General features: G+C 49.5%; 1 protein-coding gene, 1 non-coding gene and 1 pseudogene across 3 annotated transcripts; 1 reads left to right on the top strand and 2 right to left on the bottom strand.

The window, feature by feature from the left end:
• Positions 1–703: 703 nt before the first annotated feature.
• RPL10 (ribosomal protein L10) lies at positions 704–3191 on the bottom strand. Of its 2 annotated transcripts, XM_055563404.1 has the most exons (6): positions 3035–3177; positions 2227–2285; positions 2019–2126; positions 1682–1820; positions 992–1154; positions 704–911 (listed from the first exon to the last, which is right to left on the bottom strand). In XM_055563404.1, exons 1-6 carry the CDS (start codon positions 3055–3057, stop codon positions 759–761), a joined length of 645 nt encoding a protein of 214 aa, XP_055419379.1. In that variant the 5' UTR covers positions 3058–3177; the 3' UTR covers positions 704–758. The 2 variants fall into 2 exon arrangements, with proteins under 2 accessions (XP_055419379.1, XP_055419380.1); XM_055563405.1 differs by lacking the exon at positions 704–911 and having other exon boundaries at positions 1035–1143; positions 3035–3191.
• LOC129640483 (small nucleolar RNA SNORA70) lies at positions 1201–1335 on the bottom strand. The gene has a single exon (XR_008708850.1). It is a non-coding gene; the product is annotated as a small nucleolar RNA SNORA70 (small nucleolar RNA).
• A 124-nt stretch (positions 3192–3315) lies between the features above and the next one.
• LOC129640008 (60S acidic ribosomal protein P1-like) lies at positions 3316–12000 on the top strand (annotated as a pseudogene).
• The last annotated feature ends 369 nt before the right edge of the window (positions 12001–12369 follow it).

Here is a 12369-nt window from a genome sequence, read left to right as displayed (position 1 = left end):
CATTGTACTGTGAATTATCTGTGATTTAGAAATATCTAGTTGAGGTACAAGGATGGCTCAGCTCGTCAAGAATCTGCCTGCAATGCAGGAGACCTGGGTCTGATCCCTGGGTTGGGAAAATCCACTGGAGGGGGAATAGCTTCTGGAGGAGAACATGGCAACCCCCTCCAGTATTTTTGCCTGGGAGATCCCATGAACAGAGGAGCCTGGCAGGCTACAGCCTCCAAGGTCACAAGAGTCAGACCCAACTTAAGAGACTAAACATTTCCGCCTTAGCAACTTGATGTCAGGTGTGGTGGCCCTGGGAATTAAGTCCTATAAGGGGTGGTGAGCTAGGCTTAGAATGGGGGATGGCAACAAGGTCTGTCAACAACTCTAAACCCAGGAAAAGGCAGTTAGGCCCAGGACAGATGTTTTCTCTAGGGCTTACTGGTCGACCCCACCTCCAGGGCTGTGTCTGGTGAGATTCCACAGCAGCCTGAGGCCAACATTAGACCACAAGCCCTTTTCCATGATCCAGAGTGTGTGCTTCTCAGTGCTCCACGTACAGGTGGGGGGACTTCAGAACCTACTGCCTGGGGTCAAGGCATGTACCTCACTGGCCTTACTGTCAACTGGCCAGCTTGTCAGTCTTCTGAAATGACAGTGACCCTTGGGGCTTCCAGTTCCCCACCCACCATGAATCCAGATGCAAAGACAGATGGACAGGAAATAGCATTTATTGGTGAGCATGATTAAAGAGGGGACAGCACTGACGCTCATGAGTGCAGGGCCCGCCATTTGTCCAGGGGACCACGATTAGGGATGTATTTGACCCCACAGCCGTCTGGGATGAGTCGCTTTTCTGCCACCATGTTCTCAAATTCATCCGCGTTGAACTTGGTAAATCCCCACTTCTTAGAGATGTGGATCTAGAGAGAGAGAGAAACAACTGAGTCATGGGCCCTGAGGCCAGGAGCAAAGGGGAGACCCAGGCTGCAATGCTCCTTACCTTCTGGCGGCCAGGGAACTTGAACTTGGCCCGGCGGAGGGCTTCAATCACATGTTCCTTGTTCTGCAGCTTGGTGCGGATGGACATTATGACCTGGCCAATGTGGACCCTGGCCACTGTGCCCTGGGGCTTTCCAAAGGCACCGCGCATACCTGTCTGGAGTCTAGATTGGGAGAACAGCAGGCCAGTCATGAATGCCCACTAGAAAGAGTTGTCTCCAAGGTCCCTTAGGGCAACCTGTACAGGCAACAGGTTACATACACTACCAAGGAGGCTGCTATTTGCAGCCATTGCACACTGGGCCCCCACGGGGAAAAGAGCACAGTCGGCTTAATTGGCTGCGAAGAAGAGAACCAAAAAACAGACTAGCTAGAGTCCCTGCAAGGTGCCATTGGGCTCCTCTGAAAGCCAACCGACCTATGACCACCCCAGCAACCTGCTTGCTTGCAGATTATGTCATCAGGTGCAAATAGAAGCTATTCCCACATGAGCAACTTGCTCTATGTTGCCCAGAGCCATGATGCCTTTTGAACTTCTTTCTGGGACTCTGGGTTGTTCAGTGTCCACTGAGGTCCACTTACTGGCCCTTTGGCCTGGCTTTGCTGTGGGTCAATCTCAATGGGGCCACCTCTCTGCCCTGGTCGATCAAAATCATCAAGCCCAAAGTAGAAGTCTCAGGATCCAGCTCACCTATCAGCTCCAGCGCAAGACAACATCTTGTTGATGCGGATGACATGGAAGGGGTGGAGCCGCACTCGGATGTGAAAACCATCTTTGCCACAGCTTTTCACCATGTACTTGTTGGCACAAATACGGGCAGCCTCCAGGGCTACGGGAAGACAAAATGCCACAGAAGCATTTACCACGGCTCTCTGTCTTGGTGGGATGAGTTTAGCAAAGAGGCTAATGATTGGGCACTTGTGATTAATAAGCTGGTCATTTCAGTGCAGTGAGTTCCAGGTTTGGCTGGGGTGGGGGGGTGCACACACAAGGAACCAGGCAGCATTGACAAGGAAGCCTGCCTCACCTTCAGAGGAGAGCTGCTCATACTCATCTGACACCATGTGGCCACAGAGTGGGAACTCATCCACTTTGGCCTTCTTACGCCCCAAGTCGAAGATGCGAATCTTAGCATCTGGAAAAAAAAAGACAAGACAACCTTGCTTAGTGTGGGAGTTCCATAAGCAACTAGGTCACTGGGCCCAAACCAGTTTGGGAGCTTTGCCTCTACTTACCAGGGACACCTCGGCAGAAGCGAGACTTTGGGTATGGCTTGTTCTTACAATACCGGTAACTGCAGGGAAAACGACTCAGGTTAGCCAGGGTTCATAAACGAGCTCTACAACATGCACGCTGAGAACTTGACACATGTTAATCTCCAAGCTTGGTCTCCTTTACTGGAAATGGGCGCTAAAGCAAGATGTGGCCAAAACTCAAGTCACCCATGACAGGAGATTAAAAAATAAAATACCATCCTCGATCCTGTTGCTTTAAACGTCATATAAGGCTCACATTCTGAAACGCACTTTCTCGGTTTAAAGATAAAATAGTACAGTTCAAGCCATCCACCTAAATGGACCTTGGAGCACGTGGCATTAAGTTTGCCTCCAAACCATGTGAAGGGCTCCTGGCGCCCCCTGCAGGGCCGAGGGGGCCGAGGCAGCTGAAACCACTTTTCCGGGACTGCCCTTGGCATCCGAGGCGCCCACACCACACGTCGCCTGGAAATAAGACGGGAATGGTACACAGAGGCCCCGAGAGTAAACTAAGCTGGCGAATTTTCAAGTCCAGAGGGCGGGATACAAGGTAGACATCGCTTGTACCCCTATACTGGGGCCATTGTATACAAAATTGGGTCAATCCACCACTACAACAAAATGGGGGAAGATCTCAAGCGACCCGGAATGTCTCAGGGAATACGCCGAGTCCGTCCCCAGGACAGAAAAGCCGCACCAGGGAGACCCCACCCCACTGTTGCTTTTAACGGTTAAATGGCTCTCCCTCTCGCTTCCCGGCAGCGAAAAAACAAGGAGTAGCACTCACCACCGGGCGGGGCGGCGGCCCATGGCGACACCAGGATCTTCAGTGGCTACATGAAACAAAGTCGGAAAAGAAGTCGAACACAGGTATTAAACTAGGAGACAGAAATGGCAAGAGCACAGCCATAACCAGAGCCCGCGACTACTCACCGTGCCAAAGGGAAAGAGGCGCTCCCACGCCTGCGCAGGTCTTATATAGACAGCCTATCTTCACGCGTAGGAACCATAGAGTCCAGGCGAGGGCGCGTAGACGCTCTATCAGACTTCCGGACCATAGATGTAGCGATGCTCTGCGTCTGCGTGCGGTGGGAGCTGAGCACATGCGCAGACCGAGAAGGCGGCTGGGCCCCCAACCGCGGGCAGCCAGCTGGCGAATGGGGCTTCGCCACATCGGCGCGAGAACCCAGCTTCCGGCTGGCCATCTTGGGCGTAGAGCTCTTGCCCGAGGCTTTGCCGTAACTGTGAAGGACGTTATGTTCCTAGAGTTGAAAGAAGTACCCTCAAGTCGGGGTTCACGGCGGCCGCGCGCATATTTCCGGGCATCGCGGAGCCTGGAACAAGCCCTCTCTGCCTCCCCCGGCGCCCCAGAGCCCGGCGGGGACGCGCCCGGCTGGAGGCTCAGCCTGCATTCCTTTGTCGACCAGGAGGCCGAGCGGGAAGTCCGCCCCTGCCCCCGCCCCCCACCAAACGAAGAATCTTGAACCCACTTGTCCGCGAGCAGTACCCAAGTCTCCCTTCTCTGAAGACCCAGGGCGGGAGAGGGGTCCATCGCCGACCCCAGGTGGTCTGCGCCTTCCTGCGAGAAAGGCCAAGGAAAAGCCGCCACCAAGATCCAGAGCTCAGGAGACCCCACCTGAGCACCGTTAGGCCTACCCTGTCCCTTGCAAGAAATGAGACGTTGTTCTCCGCAGGGTGCCTTGGAGAAGGGGAAAGGAAGCTGGTGATCCCCTTAAGATGGCAAAGGAACACTGTCAGTCCTGGGCTGCGCCCTAGTCCTGGCCTCTCAGAGCTGCCTTGATCAGTACTCCTGGGATCTTCCACACTCCCAGGGCCCAGAATCTGGTACTCACCGCCCCCCCCCCCCACGCCGCCCCGCCCCAAAACACACACAGCCCCGATGTAGTTCTTTCTGTTCCCTGCCCACTGAATTCCAGCACCTCCTGATTGTGCCTTTGAAATGTTTACAGATAAAGCACGCATCCTTCCCCCACCAACCCAAGGATAGTATCCAGAGAAGTGTGCAAAGCTAATGCTCCTACTACCAGGGATCTAAACGTCCGCCAGAGGTGCCCAGCCTTCTAGAGGTGAGGACCTTAGGAAAATAAGGAAGTCTTGAAGGCATCCCCATGTCGCTTGACAGATGTGACGCACCTCTTCTCCAGGACAACCTGTCACTTTAATGCATGGGTCCTCTAGGAAGGCGTGGGAAGATTTGTTGTGTGCACTTCCAGCTGTGGCACGGGGTCCTTCTCAGGGAACACGATCTCTCATTCCATCCAGAGGCCTTACCTCTGGAAATGGGGTGAGATATGACTATCCGTGGGGGCAGCTCAACTCAGGTTTTTGGCTCGGAGAACTAGAACATTTAGGGTTGTATAGTATACATCAGGCAGAGCTGGATCAGCTGTTGATACTGTTCACTTACTCATGTCTGAATCTTTGCAAACCCATAGGATGCAGCATGCCAGGCTCCTCTGTCCTCCACTGTCTCCGAGAGTTTGCTCAAACTCATGTTCACTGAGTCAGTGATGCTAACCAACCATCTCATTCTCTGTCACCCACTTCTCCTGCCCTGTTTTTCCAACATCAGGGTCTTTTCTAATGAGTTGGCTCTTTGCATCAGGAGAAAGGATTCGAGCTTCAGTTTCAGCATCACCCCTTCCAATTAATATTCAGGAGTGATTTCGTTTAGGATTGACTGGTTGGGTCTCCTTGGACTCCAAGGAATGTTCAAGAGTCTTCTCCAGCACCACAGTTCAAAAGCATCAATTGTTCGGTGCTCAGCCTTCTTTGTGGTCCACTCTCACATCCATACATAACCACTGCAAAAACCATAGCTTTGACAATATGGACTTTTGTCGCAAAGTGATGTCTCTGCTTTTTAATATGCTGTCTAGGTTTGTCATAGCTTCCTTTCCAAGGAGCAAATGTCTCTTAATTTCATGGCTGCAGTCACCGTCTGCAGTGATTTAGAGCCCAACAAAATAAAGTCTGTCACTATTTCCAACGTATCCCATATATTTGCCATGAAGTGATGGAACTGGATGCCATTAATTTTGTTTTATGAAAGATGAGTTTTAAGCCAGCTTTTTCACTCTTTCACATTCACAAAGAGGCTCTTTAGTTCCTCTTGGCTTTCTGACATAAGGGTGGTGTCATCTGCATATCTGAAGTTACTGATATTTCTACTGGCAATCTGGATTCCAGCTTCTGCTTCACCAGCCAGGCATTTCACATGAAGTACTCTGCATAGAAGTTAAATAAGCAGGGTGACAATATACAGCCTTGACGTACTCCTTTCCCAATTTAGAAACAGTCTGTTTTTCCATGTCTGGTTCTAACTGTTGCTTCTTGTCCGGCATGCAAATTTCTCAGGAGGCAGGTAAGATGATCTGGTATTTCCATCTCTTTAACAATTTTCTACAATTTGCTGTGATCCACACAAAGGCTTTAGCATAGGCAATAAAGCAGAAGTAGATGTTTTTCTGGAATTCTCTTGCTTTTTCGATGATCCAGTGGATGTTAGCAATTTGATCTCTGGTTCCTCTACCTTTTCTAAATCCACCTTGAACATCTGGAAGTTTTCGGTTCACATGCTGTTGAAGCCTAGCTTGGAGAATTTTGAGCATTACTTTGCTAGCAATGCAGCCAAAGATGGAGAAGCTCTATACAGTCAGCAGAAACAAGACCGGAGCTGACTGTGGCTCAGATCATGAACTCTTTATTGCCAAATTCAGACTTAAATTGAAGAAAGTAGGGAAAACCACTAGACCATTCAGGTATGACCTAACAAATCCTTTATGATTATACAGTACAAGTGACAAATGAATAGATTCAAGGGGTTAGATCTAATAGACAGAGTGCCTGAAGAACTATGGATGGAGGTTCATGGTATTGTACAGTAGGCGGTGATTGAGACCATCCCCAAGAAAAAGAAATGCACAAAGGCAAAATGTGTGTCTGAGGAGGCCTTACAAATAGCTGTGAAAAGAAGAGAAGTGAAAGGCAAAGGAAAAAAGGAAAGATAAACCCATCTGAATGCAGAGTTTGAAACAATAGCAAGATAAACCCATCTGAATGCAGAGTTTGAAACAATAGCAAGGAGAGGTAAGAAAGCCTTCCTCAATATCACTGCAAGGAAACAGAGGAAAGCAATAGGATGGGAAAGACTAGAGATCTCTTCAAGAAAATCAGAGATACCAAGGGAACATTTCATGCCAAGGTGGGCACAATAAAGGACAAAGGTGGTATGGACCTGACAGAAGCAGAAGACATTAAGAAGTGGTGGTAGGAATACAAGAAGAACTGTACAAAAAATGTCTTAATGACCCAGATAAGCATGATGATGCAATCACTCACCTAGAGCCAGACATCCTGGAATGCAAAGTGAAGTGGGCCTTAGGAAGCATCACTATGAACAAAGCTAGTGGAGGTGATGGAATTCCAGCTGAGCTATTTCAAATCCTAAAAGATGATGCTGTGAAAGTGCTGCATTCAATATACCAGCAAATGTGGAAAACTCAGCAGGGCTGCAGCACTGCAAAAGGTCAGTTTTCATTCCAATGCCAAAGAAAGGCAATGCCAAAGAATGTTCAACCTACTGCACAATTTCATTCATCTCACACACTAGCAAAGTAATGCTCAAAATTCTCCAAGCTAGGCTTCAACAGCATGTGAACTGAAAACTTCCAGATGTTCAAGCTGGATTTAGAAAAGGTAGAGGAACCAGAGATCAAATTGCTAACATCCACTGGATCATCGAAAAAGCAAGAGAATTCCAGAAAAACATCTACTTCTGCTTTATTGCCTACACTAAAGCCTTTGACCTTGTGGATCACAACAAATTGTGGAAAATTTTAAAAGAGATAGAGATACCAGACCACATTACCTGCCTCATGAGAAATCTGTATGCAGTTCAAGAAGCAACAGTTAGAACCAGACATGGAACAATGGACTAGTTCCAAATTGGAAAAGGAATATATTGTCAATATCCAGCATCAAGGCTGTATATTGTCACCCTGCTTATTTAATTTCTATGCAGAGTACATCAAGCAAAATGCCGGGCTGGATGAAGCAGAAGCTGGAATCCAGATTGCCGGGAGAAATATCAGTAACTTCAGATATGCAGATGACACCACCCTTATGGCAGAAAGCAAAGAGGAACTGAAAAACCTCTTGTTGAAAGTGAAAAAGCTGGTTAAAACTCAATATTCAAAAAGCAACGATCATGGCATCTGGTCCCAAGACTTTATGGCAAATAGATGGGGAAACAATGGAAACAGTGACAGAATTTATTTTGAAGGGCTCCAAAATCACTACAGATTGTGACTGCAGCCATGAAATTCAAAGATTATTGCACCTTGGAAGAAAAGCTATAACAAACCTAGACAGCATATTATAAAGCAGAGATGTTACTTTGCCAAAAAAGGTCCATCTAGTCAAAGCTATGGTTTTTGCAGTAGTCATGTATGGATGTGAGAGTTGGACCATAAAGAAGGCTGAGCACTGAACAATTGATGCTTTTGAACTGTGGTGTTGGAGAAGGCTCTTGAGAGTCCCTTGGACTGCAAGGAGATCCAAGCAGCCCATCCTAAAGGAAATCAGTCCTGAATATTCATTGGAAGGACTGATGCTGAAGATGAAGCTCTAGTACTTTGGCCACCTGATGCAAAGAACTGACTCATTAGAAAAGACCCTGATGCTCAGAAAGATTGAAGGCGGGAGGAGAAAGGGATGACAGAGGATGAGATTGTTGGATGGCATCACCAACTCGATGGACATGAGCTTGAGCAAGCTCTTGGTGTTGGTGATGGACAGGGAAGCCTGGCATGCTGCAGTCCATGGGGTCGCAAAGAGTCGGACACGACTGGGCAACTGAACTGAACTGTACTGAAGCCTTTGTATTCTTTCCTCCACCTCCTGTCAGGGCTCTTCTGGCATCAAAACCTATGAAATGCAGGTCAGCAGTAGGTCCAAGTATCAGTCAGCCACCCATGTGAAGTGCATGCTAGACTACACAGCAGCTGCATGTCCTAATACTGATGCTTTCAATCATAACCCTCTAGTAAATAGGCCTCTATCAGTTAATCCACTTCATCGACTGGCCCAGCTCACCTACTGAGTCGAACTCCCTGAGAAGCTCCTACCACAAATGTCCAAATAAAGTTAAGCTGGTAGATAGCAGTGAAGTCTGGGAAATATTTATTGATGTATGAGCTATTTCCTGAAGTGTCAGACTTTGTGTCTGTCCCCTCAATCATGCAGTAATCAGACCCCACTTATAAGTCTCATGGCAACAGGATGTGGTGGCAGAGGGTCTGGAGGACAGTCTGTGTCCCCTTGCAAGGCATCGGCACCAGGTGAGGTAATGACACAGTCCTCAAAGGACAGAACACCAGCCTCCCAGACACGACCGGGCAAGCTACTTCCGTCAGCAAGGGAGGCTCTGGGGGACTGAGGGCTTGCCAATTGTGAGCTTCCACCGAGGGCAGCCAGATATCCTGAGTCTCAGTTTCAAGGTCCCACTTGTTCACATAGCACCGTGCCTTTCACCTAGGAAATGCAGAGAGGCTGGGAATTCAGGCAACCTGGGGATTCTGCAACTGACATGGTGGAATGCTGTGTTTGATTTCCAGCCCCGTCAGCCCTGCAGGCACAGGGGAATTTGCAGGCTGCCATGGAAGAGCTGTGGCTGTCATCCTGTGACCTGAGCCGAGAGCTAAGGCAGGTGTCCTTGTCAGTTTCCTCCCAGGGACACTGCAGTCACCGCACAGCCCAGCCTTGGTTCCCGGCGTTCCCTCCATGACAGTTCAGGATAGCAGCCGCTCTGGCACCTCGGGCACTTTCTGCCCTTGGCCATTCACCCCAGTCGAGTGCAGGGGGCAGCATGGTGACTGTTGAGACCCCCACAGGTCATGGGAGACTTGAGCCCAGGTGGTTACTCAGGGATGGCTCAGAGGGCTGAAGGCACGCAGCGAGTACAGGAAGCAGCTGCCACCCCAGAACCAGGGCAAGAAGGGAAGGGGTTGATGTCATTGGAAGCCCGCCCAGGATGAGGGGCCATGAGGACCAACCCATCTCTCTTCCACATCACTGCCTTGTCATCTTCTGAGTCATCTATCTGTGGTTTGATTTATCAGTTGAAATTTTTATTTCAAAGACTGTGGTTTTGTTTCTAGTGTCTAAAGTTCTTTTTTGGTTTTCAAATCCACCTATACTTTTAGAATTTGTCTTATCTTTTTGATTCCTTCTTGTGTATCTACTTTTTAAAATTCATTTTTAATTGGAGGATAATTGCTTTACAATATTGTGTTGGTTTCTGTCGTACATCAACATGAATCAGCCATAGGTATACATATGTCCCCCTCCCTCTTGAACCTCCCTCCCACATCCCACCATGTGTGTCTCTTTTGGTGTCTTGGAGGCCAGTGAAGATTGGGGGAGATCCAGTAGCCTTCTATCACAGGAATGCAGATGACTGGTAAATATCCATGAGAACCGCTCTCTGATCTCATGAGAATTCAAAGGTACTGTCAGTCTGTTTCAAAGTCCCTCCGATTAGGCACAAGAGTACAGGTGTTTCTCTTTCTCACCTCCTTCCTTTATAAACTGGTCCAAGGCCCAGGGATATTCACTGGGACTCACCTCCAATGCTTTCAAGACAAGCTGATGTGCGATACGATGCCCGAGGAACCTCCTTGGGAACCAAATGGAGAGTGTAGCCTGCAAAAGGGCTTCCCTGAGAGCTCAGTTGGTAAAGAATCCACCTGCAATGCAGGAGACCTCAGTTCGATTCCTGGGTCAGGAAGATCCTCTGGAGAAGGGATAGGCTACCCACTCCAGTATTCTTGGGCTTCCCTGGTGGCTCAGCTGGTAAAGAATCCCACCTGCAATGCAGGAGAGCCAGGTTTGATCACTGGGTTGGGAAGATCGCTTGGTGAAAGGAAAGGCTACCCACTCCAGTATTCTGGCCCAGATAATTCCATGGACTGTATGGTCCATGGGGTCACAAAGAGTTGGACACAACTGAACGACTTTCAGTTCACTTTACAGCCTGCAAAAGGAGGTTAGTGGATAGGTCAATGTCCCTATCCACCCTTCCCTCTGCTAGCTAGAGATTCAGAACAAGCTGCTCAAGTCTTCCTGTCCTCATTTGCTCATCTGGAGAAGGGGGTGACATGCTACCGACTTCCTAGAGCCGCCACAAGTCTGGGATGGATGAGTCCAGGCACGTAGCAGACACTCCCAGCCCTTACCGAAAATTATATCATCTGGTCTCTGACAGTAATGCCCTGGGGACGTAACAGGGCCACTCCTCTCTCTGAGGGACCTGCCAGCATTCCATGAGGATGGGTGGTGTCTTCAACATGAGATCGCAGACCGGTCTTCAGCTGGCCCTCTGGGAGTCCTGAGTGGGAAGCCAGGGGTTAGGCTTCCCTTCTGGGACCATTCGCTCTGCCAGGAGCCCAGCAGTACAACCACAGTGCTGGGGGTGTGGGGGGAGCCTCCCTCAGCCAATGGTTTGCTGAAGCCCCACTGTCTGTGGCAGAGGGATGGAAGCCCCTGCTTGCAGATGATGGGGACTGGTCTTCTCACTCAGACCCATGCTGGGATGGACCCAGTTCCTTTTACAGCCTTGTCCTTCCTTCGTACCATGCAGGTGACCTTTCAAGAGCACTGGTTTTAGGTGGATTCTCGTTTTTATTTGTGCTTTCCCCATGTATCTCGCTTGCTCACCTGAGGGCCACGTATGCATTTAAATAATATAATACACTCTTCTCTGTACACGTTTCCTTGTCTTTTCCCCAACTGACCTGGCATCCCAGGGGGGCAGGGGCTGGGTGTCTGATGGGCACTGGCCTGAGTCCCGGCCTACCTAGCCTGAGATCATAGGAAACCCCCCCCACACACACACACACAGTAGTGGGGCCAGCAGGACAGCAAGAATCAGCCAGCCTGGGTCCACGAAGCATTGGGTGTGGGAACTCAGAAATTCTGCCCTGAGTCACATGACTCTCCTCACTTGAGGCAGGACAACTTTGTGCCCAAGATACACAACCCAGAAATCATCAATCCAGAGTGTAATAATTTGGTCACATAAAATTGTGTAACTTCTTGACAGCCGAAACCAGCCGGCCTAGTCTTTTGAGACAAGAGACGGGAATCCCACAGTGGTACAGTGGTTAAGACTCCATGCTTCCACTGCAGGGGGCGGGCTCGATTCAATTCTTGGTCTCAGAACTAAGATCTGGCATGCCATGCTGCGCAGCCAAAAAAGAGAGATCCTTTCTTCCGTGGCCCCTAAGGTGCTCTGTCCTTCTGAAAAGCCAAGGCTGTTTTGGGGTGAGGCCCTCACTTCATCTGGCGGCTGGCACCAAGCCAGCAGCCCCACCGAGCACTCGCCCACACCGTGGCCTCTGTCTCAGAGCTTCCTTGCACCTACTCGGCCCTCATTCTGCCCAGTGAGGTGATGGTCACAGAGGATAAGATCAGTGCCCTCGTTAAAGCAGCCAGTGTAAATGTTGACCCTTTCTGGCCAGGCTTGTTTGTAAAGGCTTTGGCCAGTGTCAGCATCGGCAGCTTCATCTGCCATGTGGGGGCTGGTGGACCTGTCCCGACAAGTGGTGCTGCACCACCATAAGGTCCTGCCCCCTCCACCACTGCAGCCCCAGCTGAGGAGAAGAAAGTAGAACAAAGTAAAAAGAATCTGAAGACTCTGATGATGACATGAGCTTTGCTCTTTTGGACTAAACCTCTGTAATAACTTCCCTGGTGGCTCAGATGGTAAAGTGTCTGCCTACAATGTGGGAGACCCGGGTTCGATCCCTGGGTCGGGAAGATCCCCTGGAGAAGGAAATGGCAACCCTCTCCAGTACTCTTGCCTGGAAAATCCCATGGATGGAGGATCCTGGTAGGCTACAGTCCATGGAGTCGCAAAAAATCGGACACGACTGAGCAACTTCACTCACTTTAGTAATAACACATTCAATAAAAAGCTGAGCTCTTTAGAGAGAGACTGACAGAAAATCTCTGCAACACGTGGAACAGAGGGCTAACAGCCCTGCTATATGCCAATCAGGGTCTTTTGGGAAGGCAACTGCTTAGTATCAATAAACATGA

This window comes from Bubalus kerabau, chromosome X (genome assembly GCF_029407905.1).
Source record: "Bubalus kerabau isolate K-KA32 ecotype Philippines breed swamp buffalo chromosome X, PCC_UOA_SB_1v2, whole genome shotgun sequence".
NCBI lineage: Eukaryota > Metazoa > Chordata > Mammalia > Artiodactyla > Bovidae > Bubalus > Bubalus kerabau.
Note: the sequence above shows the minus strand (reverse complement) of the source record. Positions and strands in the feature narration are given on the sequence as shown.

Bases quoted from the DNA above. Each gene is read 5' to 3' on its own strand.
- RPL10 (XM_055563404.1), bottom strand. From the start codon at position 3,057: ATGGGCCGCCGCCCCGCCCGGTG. The intron at 1,821-2,018 runs GTGAGGCAGGCT...GTCTTCCCGTAG, and splicing joins TGAGCAGCTCTCCTCTGAAG to CCCTGGAGGCTGCCCGTATT. The intron at 912-991 runs GTAAGGAGCATT...CTCTCTCTCTAG, and splicing joins AGTTCCCTGGCCGCCAGAAG to ATCCACATCTCTAAGAAGTG.